Below are 18,856 nucleotides of genomic sequence, written 5' to 3' on the forward strand. Positions count from 1 at the left end.
ATGTATGCTCCAGTATTATATGACTCTTTCCAGTCCTGGCATGATTATGGATTCATACTGAATGGGTCTGCTAGACCATCATACCTTAATTCACACAATACGGTTTACTATGAGGGAATAGTGTCAGCTACAGGGGCGTTTAGAATGGAGTACAGTCCTTCTTTGGTGCTGAATATGACCAACCATCATTTCGCATCAGGCGACAAACAGTACAAACATAACAAAATTTAGTCTATACCGCAGGCACTTGCATACCATACTACTGCTCACTTGCAGTTACATGACTGTGATAACTTAAGCAGAAGGCAGCATTTGCAGGTAACATGTTGTCTGTTGTAAGCAATGCCTCAAGAAGTGTTATAGAAGGCAAATGTAATGCAGTGCACCATGAACTAAAAGGATGGTGTCAAATTGTCACAGCACCTCACATAAACACACACCTTTGCTGGATGGCAACGTAGCAAAAAATTATAGGATCAAATTAAATGATATACCAATTAGAAGTGCAGCAACAGGATGTCCAGGGATATTACTGGATGAACATCATAATTTTATCCATCATATTGAGGAGATCAGCAGAAAAGATAAAAATGTGACAAACAAAATTATAACCATTGCAAATAGGCAGTTTTGGCTTCCCTTGAAAATAATTTGACCATACAGCCAATCTATTTTTAGCATTTGTTGTAGGATCTGTTGGTAACATTTGGTATCATATATTGCAGTTTGTAAAGCCAGTGTCATTAGTCAGAAAAGTTCAATGAGGAGTGTGACTAAGATTAATGGGTGTCCATTGCATTACTCCAAATGACACATTGCTAATAATTCTAGGCTGACTGGTGCTGATTTTGAGCTTAAAGAAGGCTAAACATATAAATTCGCCAGTTTCCAATCAAACCCTACCCCCTCACCCATGCTGGCGCAGCTGTTGCTGTGAACAGCTTTGATACTGCCGCTACTTCTACTGCCAGTGCCAAGCCGACAGAAGTGCGCTGATTGTTGAAACACAGCGACTGGCGGCTTGGATGGTCAGCAGCGCCTTGTGAAGGCAACATTAGAAGCAATGTTCCGCCAGTGGAAACTTGGTTTGGGAGTGAGGGGGATGATGGACGGTAGCGTGGGAGAGTAACAGGTGCGAGCGAGTACACTGTTCAGTTAAGCGGTCGTTCGGTTGACCGACGTTTGGATAATCGATGTTCTACTGTATTAGCTTCTCAGACTTAAGGGTGATGAGTAACACTAAATGACACAAGTATTTTGCAAGTGCTAGACCTGCATGAGAACGCTACTGAGCTGATCTGTAGCACTGCATACTTCTTGAGATAACATACTTGTAATAATGACTGTGTGGAGTAAACAGTTACTGGCAGTAAGGCATTCTTTAATGTTAAATAATTATTCTGCCTATTTAATTGCAAAGTACTGGTATTGACTCAATAGGAACAGTCATGCATGTCTGCTTGCCTTAGTTATTTGCCAAGTGTGTAGGAGGAACTGCAGTTGCAGCAGGGTATTTGTCTGCAGTCAGTGTTTGGTGTGGAAGGCATTGTCACAGAGTTAGTGTTACAATATTAGAATTTGGCTATAAAACTTCTCACAATACACCATTTTGATCAGAAAATGTAGTGCATCAATAATGATTGACCTATGGCAGAAAGCAATTTCTACGTTTTAATTTTTTCTGGTACTTGGAACGATGGAAGCATAGATATGCTTTTGTTGTATGTTGCTTCATTATAGCTGCGAAGGACTAGCCATTTCTTTTAATTTTTCATATTTATGGAATAATGCTTTTTCTGAATGGCTTCCATAAGAGCAAGTTCCCAAAGTATTTATCATTTCAGGAAATTCAAAAACTCCCAACCTTTAGATTAGACTATCTAATTATTAGAAGAAGAGGCAATACCTACTGAAGAGGGCAGATGAGTGATTATCACAGACATGATTAGCAGGCTTAGAAGGTACACACTATTCTCTATAACACCCCATTTGTGTCAAAATACAGATTACCACCCAGTGTGTATCATTACAGTGACAGCCATAAGACAGTATGTGGAGATAAATCTTATAGACCCATATTTTCATTTTTGCAATGTATATTTTGTGACTACTTTGCAAAACATTGTTATATGTTTCATGCTTTGATAGGGAATCAGGTTTTATATCCTTTTATATGGTCTTCAATGCTGTAACAAAGTAGAAATGAGCCATCCAAACTTTCTATGGCATTATTATCAGACACTGTGCATATTGCTACTAAAATGCCACAAAGGTTATGGGTGTTGGACATAACCTACTTGACAGTCAATTGGCATTTGTGATTTAAAGTCACTTTAAATAACAGTCCGAGTGTTATATTGCCTGCATTTATTGTAAATTAATGCTATTGTAAAACTTGTTAGTAATCATAATCTGAAAATCATTTCAGAGAAAGAGCAAATTTTATATCAAGTTTCACTGTTGTCCTAATAGATACCTCATCTTGGTTGTGAATTGCTTCATTTCTAAAATGCTACTGGCAATACTTGCAGCCTATCAAACCTATAACTTAAAAGAAAACAAACAACTTAGTTTAAAATTATTTGAATACTGTTCTGTGAAATATTGCATCAGGAACAATGCATCTCAACTTTGTTTACTGTTATTGGACAAAGGATAAGTTAGTTGCTGTTCGTAAACAGCTGAAAATCTCCCTGACTACTGTCAAGTGACTGGAAGCTGCTATGAATGTGTGTGCTGGAAGGGATACTGAGAATCATGTACCACAGATACCAAACATACATCACATACTATCTTCTCCTGTGGATGCTGTCACTTTCGCAGTATATATAGGTCCTATCACTACTTGGCCACTTGACAGTGAGTGGCATTTAATGTTATGTCTGTGCGTCCTGCACAGAGTAGACACAGGCCAAGGAGATCTCAGGGTTTTACACCAATTTCTCTAACCAACAAGTTAGAGGTGGAAGGGCAAACACAAAAGGGTAATTATCTCTTTATCATCAGCAGGTCAAATGTATGGAAAATAATGGTACACTTTAGGAAAATGGTAGCAAGGCTTGGGAAGAAACGATGTCTGCTGCGTGGGTCCCGAAATCATTCTTGGATCATTCTAATGTCTGGCGGAGAAAGCTGAGAATACCAAACTTGCTCTCAGAGTTTCAACAAATCTCACAATCTGCAGAATTTTTCTAGAACAGATCATGGACACCAGGTTCTCAGTCTAGTGTAACGATTGAACCACAGTCTGTGAAGGTTCTGTGACAAGCTAGGCTGTGATTTTCTAGGCTTGAACCATAAGACTGAGAACTGCAAGGTCTCCCTAAATGGGTGAGGTGTGCACAACACATCAGAGGCTGCTATCAGGTAGCTGACTGTGTGTGGGGTGCACACAACATATATTATTATTGTTATTATTTTAGATTAGGCATCTCTCCGTGATGTCCATATAACAAAAGCTGTGGAAGACCCAGAAGTATCTGTGTGAGATCCAAAGGAATACCCCCCGTAGGTGATAGTATTGAAATCCTAGTGGTTAACTGCTGAAACATTCCCAGCATAGTGCCAGAGTTTGAAGTGTCCCTAAAAAGCATTGAAGTTCACATAATACTAGGTACAGATAGCTGGTTAAAACCTGAAGTTCACAGCAGTGAGATTTTAGGGGAAAATTTAAGTGTATATCTAAAGGATAGGCTACTGGGAAATGAAGTGGTGTATTTGTTACCATAGACAACAAATTCAGATCCACCATGATAGCAATTAAAGTTGCTTGTGACGGTGTTTGGACAAGACTCACTATAGGTGTGAGCTTAAAATTATAACTGGATCCTTCTACCAGCCACCCGACTCACCTCCTGATGTAACCAAAAACTTTAGAGAAACCCTCATTTTGCTTGTACATAAGTTCCCCAGTCATACCGTAAGGATGACTCTCATCATCAAACAATCAATCAGAATAATTATAGCTTTGTTAGTAGTGTGTGTGTAATAATACATCCTGTGAAATGTTACTGAGTGCCTTCTGTGAAAACTATTTAGAATAGATAGTTTGGAAACCCCACTCATGATGGAAATATATTAGATCTAATGGAAACAAATAGAGCAGACCTATTTTGTAAATCCTCCTTGAAACTGATATTAGTAAGCATGAGGAAGTTGTATCAATAATGATTACCAAGACAGAAAGACAACTAAAACAGGTAGAAAGATTTGTATGTTCAGTAAACTAGATAAAGAAGCAGTAGTGATATCTCAAAAAAGGAACTTTCAACAATTAGTTTAGGACAAAAGCATGTAGAATAACTGAGACTCAAGTTTAAAAGAATAGTTGATCATGTACTGGACATATATGTGCCCAGTAGATCAGTTTATGTTAGGAGGGACCACACGTGGTAACAGTTAGTATACAGAAACAAAGATTACTGTATAATAGGAGTAAAACAAAGCATAGGGGTAGAGATAGAGACAGTTTGAATTAAATAATTTTACTTTCAGCTGAGCAATGCATAAAGTCTTCAGTGAAAACCATAGCAGAATACTATCAAAATATCTCGCTTGCAACTCAAAGAAATTCTGGTCATTTATAAAAGCAATTAGTGGCATGAACGTTAATGTCCAGTCACTCAAGGACAAGACAGGAACTGAAACTGGGGGTAGAAAAGCAAAAGCAGAAATACTTAATTCCATTTTCAAATGTTCCTTTATAAGAGAAAACTCAGGAATACTGCCTCAATGTAATTCTCGTACCATTGAAAAGACGAACAAAATAGATATGAGTGTCAAAAGTGTTGAGAAACAGCTGAAGGCATTACAAATGAATGAAGCCACAGGACCTGAAGGAATCCTTAGCAGATTCTGTACAGAATTTGTGGCTAATTTAGCCCCTCTTCTAACTAAAATCTATCATAATACCCTCAAACAAAAATCCATGCCCAGAATTTCCTGTCGCTTCATACTTTCCGTGTCCAAGTTGGCGCCTCCCATAGTTCCCCCCATATCCTGGAGAATGGGGTCCTGCAGGTCTCTGTATTGAGTATATCTCTATTTTTAGTGGCAATTAACAGTCTAGCAGCAGCTGTAGCGCCGTCCGTCTCACCATCTCTGTATGCAGAGGACTTCTGCATTTCGTACTGCTCCATCCGGTACTGGTGTTGCTGAGAGGCGCCTACAGGGACCCATCTACAAGGCACAGTCATGGACTCTAGCCCATGGCTTCCAGTTTTCAGCCACAAAGTCATGTTTTATGCACTTCTGTCGGCATTGTACCTTTCATCCGGAACCAGAACTCTACCTTACTGATGATTCCCTCACTGTAGTGGAGACATATCAATTTTTAGGACTGGTTTTCGACGCCTAATTAACTTGGATTCCTCTCCTTCGCCAGCTTAAGCGGAAGTGCTGGCAGCACCTCCGCTGCCTGAGGAACACCAACTGGGGTGCAAATCACTGTATGCTGCTGCAGCTCTGAGAGCCCTTGTTCAATTCTGCCTTGACTATGGGAGTCTGGTTTACGGTTTGGCGGCGCCCTCAGCATTGCGTATACTCGAGCCAGTGCACCACTGTGGCGTTCGACTAGTGGTGGGAGCTTTTAGGAAAAGGTCTGGTGACCAGTGTCCTGGCAGAGGCTGGTGTCCCTCTATAGCAGGTCAGGCATGCGCAACTGCTCGCCAGTTACGTTGCACATGTTTGTAGTTCTCCTGCTCAACCAAATTACCATCTCCTTTTCCCACAAATGGCGGTTCATCTCCTGCATCGGCAGCCCAGGTCAGGGCTTACAATTGCAGTTCGTGTCCAATCCCTTCTGTCTGAACTGGAGTCCTTGCCTTTACCACCTATACCCAAGGTCCATTCACATACATCTCCACAGTTTACACCCAGGCCGCAGCTTTGCCTGGACCTTTCACATGGCCCATAGGACTCAGTTCACCCCGCAGATCTCCGCTGTCACTTCCTCTCGATTCTTGACATGTACCGAGGCCACGAAGGGGTTTACACCGATGGCTTGATGGCTGATGGTCACATCAGCTTTGCATATGTTGATGGAGGATATATTCAACAGCATTCCTTGCCCAATGGCTGCAGTGTTTTCACTACAGAGCTGATGGCTATATCTCGTGCTCCTGAGCACATCTGTTCAGGCCCTGGGGAGTCATTTCTTCTGTGTACTGACCCCTTGAGCAGCCTACAAGCTATCGACCAGTGCTAACCTCATCATCCTTTGGCAGCAACCATGCAGGAGTCCATCTATGCCCTGGAACAGTCCGGTCATTCAGTGGTGTTTGTGTGGACCTCAGGACATGTCGGAAACACAGGCAATGAACTTGCTGACAGGCTGGCCAAACAGGCTACACGGAAACCGCTTATGGAGATTGGCATTCTAATTACTGACCTGCGTTTGTTTTTGTGCCACCAGGTTTTCCGGCTTTGGGAGACGGAATGGCATAGTCTTAGTAACCACATCAAACTGTGTGTCATTAAGGAGACTACGAATGTGTGGCAGTCCTCCATGCGGGCCTCTCACAGGGACTGTGTGGTTCTATGCTGGCTCCACATGGGCCACGCTTGGGCACAACTACTTCCTGCACCGTGAAGACCTGCCTCAGTGTCAGTGTGGCACCCGGTTGACAGTGGCCCATATTCTGGTGCACTGTTCCACTTTGACTGCCCTGTGACGAAATCTTCGGTTACCGGACTTGTTGCCACTTATTGTATCTGACAATGCCTTATCGGGTGATTTAATTATACGTTTTATACCTGAGGGTGGGTTTTATCATTTGATCTAAGTTTTAGCGCATGTCCTTTGTCCCTCTGTGTCCTCCACCCTAGTGCTCTTAGGGTGGAGGTTTTAATGTGCTGCAGAGTGGCTGGCATCTTGTAATCTGCTTTGTCGTTTTAGTATCTTCTACCTATTTATTGTGTTTCTGTGGTTTTCTTGTCCCCTTTTGTCCATTTAAGTGTTTGTCGCCCTTTGTTCATCCTTGTGGTTTTTCCTTTCTCTCCGTTTTGTGTTGTCAGTCTCGCTTGTTTTATTCTCATTCTTGTGGCATTGTTTTATTTGGAACAAGGGATCAATGACCTAGCAGTTTCGTCCTTAATCAATGCAGTGTATTCAAAGCCTGCTGCAGTCATTAGCAAAACTAGCAAGCAAACACTTTCTTCAGTGCTATGCCAGTCCAACAAACTTTTTGTTCAATTGCATATAAGTGGGAAGCATGTGAAATTTCAGTTGGACATGAGTGCCTCTGTTATATTGCTGAATCGTGACACATATGAACTGTTAGACTCCCCACACCTTTCTAAAAGTAGCACACACCTCACAGCTTATAATAGACAAGACATCCCTGTTCTCAGAAAATGTACTTTGCCTGCCATGTATCACTTGTGTACACGAACTATGACTTTCATGTGCTACAATCATGCGATTGTGAGAACATATTTGGCCTTGATTTATTTTTTTTTTTTTTTTGGTGTTAACATTCAGGAAACACTGTTGTCAATGACTGCATTCAGTGCCAAAGACAGTGTAGGTAGCTGGCTGAAAAAATTCCCTGAACTTTTTCTGAAGCTTTATTCAAGGCTAACAATTTTGTTATTTTATTGCACATATTACTATGAAAGACAATGCTCAGCCAAAATTTTGCTGGGCAGAACTGTTCCCATTGCATTATGGGACTAAGTGTCCACTGAACTTAAAGAATTGCAAGATAGTGGAGCTATTGCGCCCATACAAGCTAGTCAATGGGCAAGTCCACTGGTTTTGCTCCCCAAACCTTCAGCTCGCATTCGCCTCTGTGTTGACTTTAAGTCTACAGTCATCCTACAAACTGTGATTGATAATTATCCATTGCCACCCCAGAGGATCTCACGAATGGATTAGGCACTGGTCATTACTTTTCAAAAATTGATTTGCGCGATGCCTATCTTCAAATACTACTAGACGAAGCATCTCAAAATGTGTGTCGTGAACATTCATGTGGGCTTGTTTAAATATTTGCATTTGCCTTTTGGCAGTGCTTCTGCACCCACCATTTTCCAATAGTATTTCGAACAGCTGACTGCTCAAGTATCAATCTGTTCAAACTATTTGGATGATACTGTTGTAGCAGGTCATACACCTGAAGAACACACTGAAAATTTGTGTAGTTTGTTTCGTGTGTTATCTGATGCAGGACTAGAGTGTACACTGGACAAGTGTGACAGTTTTAAACCTGAGTTGCAGTATCTTGGTCATGTCATAAACAGTCAAGGTGTACATCCTCTAGTCACATTTGTTAGCCATACAGGACCTGCCAGTTCCTCACAATGTCACAGAATTGTAGTCGGTCTTAGGGAAAATGAACTATTATGTTCAGTTCATATCAAATACTACACAAATCACAGCTCCATTGCATCAATTTCATCGCAAGAACATCCCCTTTGTTTGGATAGATGAGCGCCAAGAAACTTTTAAAAAATATAAATATGTATTTCTCAGTGATCACTGCTTGGTACACTTTTATCTCGACCTACCAGTTGTGTTGCAATTTGACGCTTCCTCTTATGGAAATGGTGCAGTGCTTTTGCACAGATTTGGTGATAAAGACAGGCCTATTGCTTTTGCATCAAAAGTGCTGTCCAGATCTCAGTGTAACTATTCACAAATAGAGAAAGATTGGCTATTGTGTATGGTGTCACCAAATTCCACCACTATTTGTATGGCAGAAAATTCTACTTAGTAAATGGATCACAAGCCACTGCAGTCCTTGTTTTATCCGATGAAGCTGGTTCCTGTACAAACTGTCCAAAAATTGTAAAGATGGCCTTTGTTGTTGTCTCAATAACAATATGAGAGAGTGTATCGTCCAACAGCTCGACATGGTAATGCAAATGCACTTTCACGTCTTCCGATTGACCCTGATACAGACTTTGATGCTTCTGCTGCATCTTGTTGTCACATCAATGCTCACAATTCTGAATTGCTTCAGTCCTTTCCTCTGAATGACAGGAAAATTCCTCAGGCCATGGAAGCTCATTCAAATTTGAACATTTTGCTAAAATATATTCGCACATCTTGGCCCCACTCATTGCAGTAGCGCGCTGATACTTTGCATGTCAGCATAGCCTCGCTATACAGAAAGGAGTGATTCTTGTTCAAAATGACAGTGGACAGTCACATGTGCTGATCCCCAAAGCTTTGCAAAAAGAAGTATTGCAGTTACTTCACCAAGGACACTGGGGGATTGTTTGTGTGAAACAGTTAGCATGTCGACACTGCACTTGGCTGGGTATGGACACCCAAATAGAACAGATTATGTCACAGTGCCATGCATGTGTGGAAAATCAGATTGCTCAGCCACAAATGTTTTCTACTTGGCCTAAGTCACAATCATCATGGCAATGTGTGCACATAGATTTTGCGGGATCTTTTTGGAACACTCGTTGGTTGATTGTGGTAGACTTTTATAGCAAGTTTCCTTTTGCTGTGCTAGTGAAATCAACAACGTCACATAGCACTTATCAGGTGTTGTCCTCAATTGTTTCCTTTGAAGATGTGCCTAAACTCATAGTGTTGGACAATGGTTCTCAGTTCACATCAAATGAATTTGAATCATTCTGTGAACACAATGGCATACAGCACCTAACTAGTGCACCGTTCCATCCACAGTCGAACTGTGAAGCGGAACATTTTATCAGAATCAAAATGATGCTGGAAGTATCGCTTTGAACTGCATGATTTTGTGTTTTACGGGGTTTTTAGCGGCAGCAGATGGTGGGTGCAAGGCGAGATCCTTTGTCAAATTGGCCTATGCATGTATCTCATTTCAGGCCCAGACGGATTGCAGCACCGACATCACAATAAAATTCGCCACTGCCATGTGCATGGTTATCCTTCTGTATCTCTTCCCCCAGATTCACAGATCCCGAGGACAGTGTGGCCACAGCAGCTGCCAGAGGGTGTCATCACAACACCACAGGACAACCCCATCCAGATGGAGCCTTTGCCTCCTCTGCCTGATCTCGTCCTACCAATGGAGCTGGACCCACAAATGTCGCAGTAGCCAACGCCTTCTATATTGTGGTATGGGCCTCAGGAGGTGGATACGTACCCTTCTGGATGTCTTCCGGGGGACATTTCCACCAGTGCACAGGCCAGATAGTGGGGTATGACTGGAAGTATCACGTCCCCTGCAGCCACAGCTTCCAGTCCATTAGTGTGTCCACCCTGCTGCCTCCCCCACTGTTTTCGTGCTCCATATACAATGACAGTCCATCACATTGGCGGAGAGCAATGTAACGGCATAAAGTCAAGCACCAGCATGCTAGTTGGGAATGATAGAAAAGAGGTGGCTGTGAGAAGACGTCAGCCAGTCGCACGCTGACTGATCCCTCTCCAGGATGACTACACGACAACAGCAGCCCCTATGTGGAGAGGACATAAGTGCCGTGACTGACTGGTGATGCTCCAGTTGAATAGCCACTTCGTGACCAGCAGCTGGATAGAAGCGTCAGTGCTCATTACCTTGCCTGTACACTCTATGTAACACAGACATGGGAACTGTTATACTGAAGAAATTGCTTATTTTGTATGTCACTCTTTGCTTGTGACATATCTGTGTAATTGTCAGATTTAAGTATTGTCTTTTAATTTTTTGTAATAAAACTCATTAATATGATTTGTTTGAATTGTTTTTCTAGTGAAATGAGTAGGAATCGTGGACTTCACATATTTGATGAAAAACACAGAGACATAATGAAATTTGCCAGTGATGGTACAGGTAACAGGACCTCCACAACCCATCTCCTCAGAAAAATACAGTCCTATGTAAACAATGCTGTCAACCTGCACCATACTGTTCACATTGCAGAATAAAGAGATGCCAGCTGATGTGGGAGCAGATTTTCCACTGACCATATTCTGCAGTTCTGTGTACTGACACGTCCTTAGAAGCGGAAATGGGCGTCATCTGTCCACAGAATGTTCCATAGTCATTCATTGTCCACTTCCATGCAAGTAAGAAATTCTAGAACAAACATTTTTCTTACTGCCAGGTCAGTATGAAGCAACTCCTGAACATGAGTAATTTTGTATAGCAATGCAGTAAGTATCGAAGAATTTCATGCACCATGCTCAAAGGCATGTCCAGAGTTTGGGCAATTCCCTGTGCACTGCATATTTTCACACCACTGCTCGACCCCTCCTGCAATGTTGTGGCCACACCTTCTACTGATGTTGGATCAATTGTTTTCCTCCCTGTTGCAAACTGCAGTTCAAGTGGACCTATCTTTATGAATTTGGCAATCATATTCTCCACACCCTTGGCAGACATTGGACCTGCACCTTTTTTTCATACCCTTGAGTGCCTGAAGTTTCTGCATAACTACTGGTGTATGGTCAGTCACAAAAGGGCTTTACCAGCAGCAAACAATCCTGCATTGAGACTCATGCAGAGCATCTCAGATACGAACTGGGGAACAGCTGTATACCTCCCATCTTTTATTTTGCATATTCTGCTGCTTACTGTGACACATAGTGGTAAAATTTTCGTTCATATTTTTTTTTCCATAACATTTCATCCTTCTTTAATAATATTCCGTTCAAATTTGACGTCTTTCCAAGCACTGGTCCATTTTTTTTACAACTTTTTGTACTTGGAACTTTAATTATAATCACTCTGTATAACAGTTGCCATATTACATCGACAAATTTTCTAATTTTTTCAGCATAATATAAAAGTATAAAAATGTAAATACATTTCTAAAAATACAAAAACATGTTCAAATATAATATACAGAGGACGGTCAGAAACAGTCTGAAAAGCTTGCAGGGTGTCCCAGGATAGGTTGTGCTGAGAAATAATTATTAAGGAAAAAATTCAGTGTGTTGCACTGTTTCCGAGTTAATTAGTATTGAAGTTAGCCAATCAGGCTGTTGCATGTGCAAATTCAAGTGGCCCACCAGAGATGGTATCACAAAATATGTTCTTCATTTGGTTTCCCCAAACCAAACTAGAGAGCTTTACAAAAATTGGAAATGGGATGGTAGTAAGGATTGAACTCAAACCAAAGGCTGAGCAGTCACATTCGCTATCAGCTGCACTCTGGGAACAACTGACACTAATTGTAACTGGTGGACTGCTTGAATTTTCACGCATGATGCCTTGATTGGCTAACCTCAGTGCTATTTAACTTTGAAGTGGCACAACATATTGAATTTTTTTCTTAACAATTATTTCTCAGCACAACCTGCACTAAAACACCATTACAAGCTTTTCAGACTGTTTCTAATCACCTTGTACAAGCTTTCATCATCTATGAACTTGAACAGATTATGTCACATATCCTCTGGTTTTATGCTGGCCTCAGAAAAACTACAGTCTTGGCACATACTTTGTGGTTCATAACTTGCTTTTCTTTTTTGTTTTATCATCTGTATGATGCATTATTTTTGTGGAATTTGATAGAATTAAAGTACGATGCCCATGTGAAATGCCACCTCTTCAATTTCCGCATATTTGATGTTCCGTAACGTAGTATATTTATGTTGTCTAAAGTTATCATATAAAGAAAACAACAATAAGTTACTAATAATGCATTTGCTGATGTAGTTCCAATGCTACAGTTAGTTTTAGAAGCACATCTCTCTGCATATGTCCAAGGTGTCCTTTTGCATGATCACTGTGCAACTGTTTGGCCCGCATGTTTGCTGCAAATACAGCAATGGCGCTACTATATAATCTTTTCACTGGAATTGATAGTTCATGTCAATTTCAGTCTGAGCTACCTCATACACAGTTTTGCAAGCTTTCTTAGTTACTTTACTTGAATAATAAAAATAATTTTCTTGTTTAAGTATAGACCAAAATATTAACACACATGGCACCAGCAAATTGAAATTCCTCCTACTTTAGTGGTAGGATTTATTGATTGGGACTAGCTTTCCAACAGTAGTAAGTAGGTTATATTGTGCACAGCTTCTGTTGAATTGAATTGAATTTTATTTGATCCTGTAAGATTCCATTGTGTACAGTAAATGTACGTGTAATATAGGACATGTCAAAGTATTAACATTCTTTATCACTTATTTTTCTACACCTTTAGCTTACATTTTTACATCACTGATAATGAGTAACAATATATACAAATTTAATGGCATAAGTATTCTGCAACACTGTAAAACTCTTTTTCAATGAGATAGTCTTTAAGTTTATTTGGAAAGTCATTATGAAGTACACTATCTTGCAGGTTTTTGGGCAGACGTCTTAGTAGTCTGATACCAGAGTACTGGGGTCCTTTTTCTAGCATTGCCAGTCGGGGGGGGAATGCTCCGTACTTCATTCTTCCTTCTTGTATTGTGGGTGTGTACACTAGCATTTGTAATCCAGTCCTCACTACCTTTTGTGATGTACATTATTGTTTTGTATATATACAACGATGAAAAAGTTAAGATACCTAAATTCTTGAAACAGTTTCTGCACGTTTCAGAGGTCTTTCTTCTTGAAATGGTCCTAATTGCTTTTTTTTTTTTTTTTTTTTTTTTTTTTTTTTTTTTTTTTTTTTTTTTTTTTTTTTTTTTTAAAATGTGAACACTCGTTTGGTCTCTTGTTTGTTTGAGTTTCCCCCCACAGTCACTCCATACTGTAAATATGGTTCGAAAAGTCCATGATACACTGTACACAGAAGGTTCTTGTCTGAATACTGTGATAGCTGAATCATTAAGAATATGACAGAGCTCAGTTTCTTACAAACATTATTAATATGTTTTTTTCCAAATGGTTCAAATGGCTCTGAGCACTATGGGACTCAATTGCTGAGGTCATTAGTCCCCTAGAACTTAGAACTAGTTAAACCTAACTAACCTAAGGACATCACAAACATCCATGCCCGAGGCATGATTCGAACCTGCGACCGTAGCGGCCTTGCGGTTCCAGACTGCAGCGCCTTTAACCGCACGGCCACTTCGGCTGGCTGTTTTTTCCATTTCAGTTCATTATCCACAAGAACACCTAAGAATCTGCATTAATCAGCAAAACAACATTTGTTGTTTTTGCCTCCAGCTTTTCTCTTGTGTTTCCTGTGACCACATCCAGTATGTGTCTTCATATGTGGCAATTGTGTCTACATTACAATCTCTGTCCGGCAATGTCAACAGGGGGATACAGTTCAGTCCCAAGAGGGAAGAGTTTGGTAATGCACCAGCTCACCTAGAACTGCCCAGCTTTTTGCTCGGTATCTTGTCCTGTACAGTAACTGTTTTAAATATATTTAGGAATTTCGAGAGCTCTTAAGCAGGTAAATATCAGAAGCCACCAGAGATTGTTGAATGGGCTTATAACGTTTTCCATTATAGAACTACATACAAGGGTTGGAACTTTAATGCTGGCAACTATTTATTTACAGCTCGTACAAAATAGATACGTGTTTCAAAGTTTTACTGACCTTCAAAGTCGTCACCCGCATTGTGCATAACCCATTGCCAATGATGTGGAAGTTGTAGGATACTCTTAGCAGTGCCAGTTGTGTTGACCATTTGAGCGGCACGGTCTATTGCCCAACGAATTTGCAGCAGTTCTGCAGCAAATGCTGTGAAGTGTTTTCAGTTTAGAAATTGAGTTGAACTTATGAGGGCTTAAGTCAGGGGAGTGCAGTAGGTGGTATAGCACTTAGCAGCCCCATCAGTCAAAGAAATCAGTAACAGCTTGCACTGTACGTGCTTGAGCATTGTCCTGCAAAATGATGGTCAGGTCCTGCATAAAGTGTCATCACTTCTGTCTCTGTGCTGTTCGTTTTCGGAACACAACCTTTGACCAGCTTACAGACAGAAGTAATGACACTTTCTGCAGGACCTGACCATCATTTTGCAGGACAGAGCTCAAGCATGTACAGTGCAAGTATGGCGAGAGTACTTAGTTGATATGGCTATTTTCACATCTTTTGATTCATAACACGTTAAAAGTGCAAAATTATTTGCTATTGGCAGACTAGTGTTGTTATCATTATGATTAGCACGATGGAACTTTTTGGGCCTAATGAAGTTATCATTTTGTTCGGTTATGACAATTTCACTACACTTTGAATAGTCTTCTGTTACTTTATCAGACTTCTCTATATACAGCTTAACTAATATACCATATTTTAATAAGGCAGTCACACTTTCCTCTCGGTATTCCTGTTGCAAACATAGAATATCATGAACATTGCAGTGCACATTTCCACAGTCACGGATTATGTTTCTCTCTTCTAAGGTATTTAAACATTTGCAATAGATCCATTTTTGGGACCACAAACATAACTTGACATCACATTTCACCTTATTACTACGTTTCACACACACAAGGTTAAAAAGTCATAGTTTTCTGCGAATCTGGTAATTAGTACGCTTACACACACAGTCATGCAGTAAGGAAAAAAGGATGGGTGCAACACAGGTTGGGCAGTAAGTATTAGAACAAAACACGATAAATTTTTTAGCAGATAAATAATGACTGTTATTTTTAAGGATATAGGGAAACAACCACTAACAAACATCCAGTTTATAAGAGAATTTAATGGATGTGCTATTACATCCTCAGATTTTTTCTCTCGAAAATAGAGAGTTCATAAATGTCTTCTGATTTTGAGTAACTTAGTTTCGCTATTGCACTTTTATTATTGGTTACTTTTACCTCTTATCTTTTAGTGCCAGGAACTAAATCTTCAATATTTTGTAGGAAAAGAGTTTTCATGTTTTGAGTCATGGATGTGGTCATATTTACGATTGTGTTCAGCTGCAGCAGTGTTATTTATACTTTAACTATATGTGGCTTGCTCTTTCTGCTCCACTATCCCTTGATTTGTCATAGGAAATTATTAACAGAGTTAATAGCTTTTGTAGATAGTGTGTGAACCGGTAATGCACAGATGTGAGACAATATATCCTGTCAGTTCCCTTATTTTTTCTCACTGCTTTAGGGCAATTAGTTTTAAATGTATCTGACAGTGCACTGACAGTTAATGTAAATGCATTTTCAATGTGAGTAGGCCTGCTTTCAAGCAGAATGCCATTCCAGTTTGTTGTCTTTAGCTAGGTTCTGGACTTAATTTCACTGGAATCAGATATAGACTTTTTAGTATTTAATTTAACTGAACACCTTTATGCACTGATATAATGTGTATTGAACAACCCTAGTTGATAACTGATTTGTATCAACATTAGTAATTACATTGTCAAGGCAAGCAGTTTGTCTTGTTAAGTGATCGTTAATACAGAACAGGTCATGTGATCATAGCATACTGAGTAGGTTAATTTGTATGTGTCCTTAGTCTTGTATCAGTACTCAAGCCACCAAAAATTAAAATCGTATGTTTAGGCCATTTCTCAAAGTGTACAATTAGTTTCTGTAAAACCTGCACAGATATACCAATATCACTATCTGTTGTGCAGTTATACACGTACAATTGTAAGATTTTACAGTGACAGAACAACACCACTGTTTCCAGTAAATTTTCTGTACAGTAATCATTCACAGCAAGGGCACTGCAATGCAAGTCTATGTCACTACTAACATACATTGAGCACCCCCCCCCCTTCCCCCCCCCCCCCAGTTTTGTATTCATCTACAGTAACCCACATCTACAGTACTAAGTCAAACACACAATTATAACTGCAATTGATATTCGCTTGGCCAGTGTTAGTTAATCTATACCACTGTGAAAAGAAAGGCCATTGTTTAATATTGTAAACAAAAATCTGGAAATGTACTTGACTGATTTACTTGAAATGTTTGCACAATGCCTTAATAAATGCTTAGATGGCTGTAGGCTAAATTTTTTTAATTGTATGTGGTAATGGGAAACACTGTTAGCAGAAATCTCAAAAAGGTCTTGACCAATTTATTTCAAATTTTTACACGATACCCTAATAAACATTCAGGGAGAGACAGGCCATATATTCTTTTAAAGACCAACTACCAATTTTCTGTTAAAACTGACTGTGCCAAAGAAAATGTTTGCCATGCTCTGCTGTGAAAATGTATAGTTTTGTTTTCTTTCTCACAATCAGTTTCAATTATGATAGCTGGGCACTTAAACTGCTAGACAAATTATTTCTTCCATATATGTCTACCTCATTATATATATTTTAAATGCAAACTGTAAACACAAAACTATACTGTTTTGTTTTATTCCTTGCAGTCTGTTTTCACAGGAAACAGGAACATTGTATTTATGGTTTATGATTAGAATACTACTATGGAAACTAAAATTGTAATAACAAGCAAGGCTCAAGCTCAGAGAGAGAAGGGGGAGAGAAGAGATGGCCATTGGCAGAGAGGGAGGAAATGGATATAGAGAGGGCAGAGGAGGAGATGGACAGAGAGAGGGGGAAGGAGATGGTAGGCGTCAGAGGGACAGGAGGAAACAGAGACGTAGGGGAGAAGGAGATTAGGATGTATGTCCAATTTCCATACATATTTAGCAATTGTGAAGCAAAACAAACATGCAGTAGCTTGTTTGCTTTCACACATAGACTGGATACTTCCTCTTTTTTTCCGTATTTTATTTTCAGACACTGACTGACAACTTACTTTTAGTGTCTTAGCTCGACTCTTTTTTACACACTGACTGGTCACTTGTTTTCAACAAATTCACATGCTCAGGATATGTCAACTTGCCGTTTATATGGATGGGTGGGAATATTTAGTTTCTTTTCTACAGTCCACCTGTTACAATCTTTTGCACCAGAATATAAAACTCCCTTTTAAACCAGGAGAAATAAATTATTTCTACCTGTAGTACTGTGGTTGTGAATTGCCGAGTTCATCCTAAAGTTTCCGTTATCCACAAATACCGTTAGGGAATATATGTATTGGCATTTAAGTATAAGAAGCCTGAAGAGGCTTCAGCTAGATCTTCAGTTATCAGCTTTAATCTTGATGACATTGAGTGCAAATAAATGTTTATTTATGGATGAACATAAACAAACATCTTTCCTCCACCGACCATTTGAATTTAGTGGACAAATGATGTAGAGAGTGTGTTGGATCCCACTCTTATATGACATTTGGGGTAAAAACAAACAGGAGAATGTTTACAGACCTTGGCAATGTTAACACAGCAGTAGGCCTATTGCTATGAAATTTCTACGATTGTGGTGAGATGGCCCCATCTCCATAACCAAGGTTGCTAACAAAGTTCTGTGTGGTGGCTCTCAACTTGGATGCAAGTCATCCTGGTGGTGGAAAATTTTCAATGCCAGTATTTGGGTGACAAAGGGATGAGAGGTGATGGCGTAAAGTTCGTGATCACATTTTGCACTAATGTCCTGGATTACATTTGTACCTTCTCACACTGTCTCATGATGTGAAGGCATGTGACACTTTCTGTTCTTCAGATTGAGATTTAAGCTCAGCAGCTGCAACGTACTTTTTGAGAACAGTAGGCCCATGGACCAGCACTGGGTTTCATCCTACGGCAAACCAACTCCATTACAACCTCACCGAGTGCAGTGACACTTGATTCCTATATCTGCTCTCCTGTGCTCATTTCCTGAGTGTGGTACAACTTTCATTTTGATGATGAAATGGTATGAAGGAACAAACACAAGATTATCATCTGACATCTATACATCGCTTTGTTTCTGCAGCAGTTCAGTGCGCCAGTCTTACCTGCAAGAAGTTTTACCCAAACTTATTTACCTGCAGTTGCAATGAAATTTATTGCACTAAAGTACTTCCAAGAAAGATATTTTCTTCAATATTACAAATAATTGTACAGCTAAACTTTTTCAATATATCCTCAGGTATTAGGCCTACACTTCAGCTAACATAATATACAAATTGTCAAATTTTTAACTGGAATATCTGTAAATCCCACTCTCTTCCTTGCACCTAATCAACCTCAA

General features: G+C 39.9%; 3 protein-coding genes across 3 annotated transcripts in view; 1 reads left to right on the forward strand and 2 right to left on the reverse strand.

Moving 5' to 3' along the window:
• The window catches only part of LOC126183307 (uncharacterized), a 53,991-nt gene extending 43,369 nt beyond the window's left edge, over positions 1-10,622 (forward strand). The window contains exon 2 of the mRNA XM_049925150.1: positions 9,889-10,622. Coding sequence (XP_049781107.1) covers positions 9,889-9,994 — 106 coding nt within the window. The 3' untranslated portion in view covers positions 9,995-10,622. The remainder of the gene's footprint in view (positions 1-9,888) is intronic.
• Positions 1-18,856, reverse strand: part of LOC126183303 (uncharacterized) — a 260,517-nt gene that overhangs the window by 190,146 nt on the left and 51,515 nt on the right. The window lies entirely within an intron of this gene.
• The window catches only part of LOC126183304 (uncharacterized), a 164,904-nt gene that overhangs the window by 94,533 nt on the left and 51,515 nt on the right, over positions 1-18,856 (reverse strand). The window lies entirely within an intron of this gene.

This window comes from Schistocerca cancellata, chromosome 4, assembly GCF_023864275.1.
Source record: "Schistocerca cancellata isolate TAMUIC-IGC-003103 chromosome 4, iqSchCanc2.1, whole genome shotgun sequence".
NCBI lineage: Eukaryota > Metazoa > Arthropoda > Insecta > Orthoptera > Acrididae > Schistocerca > Schistocerca cancellata.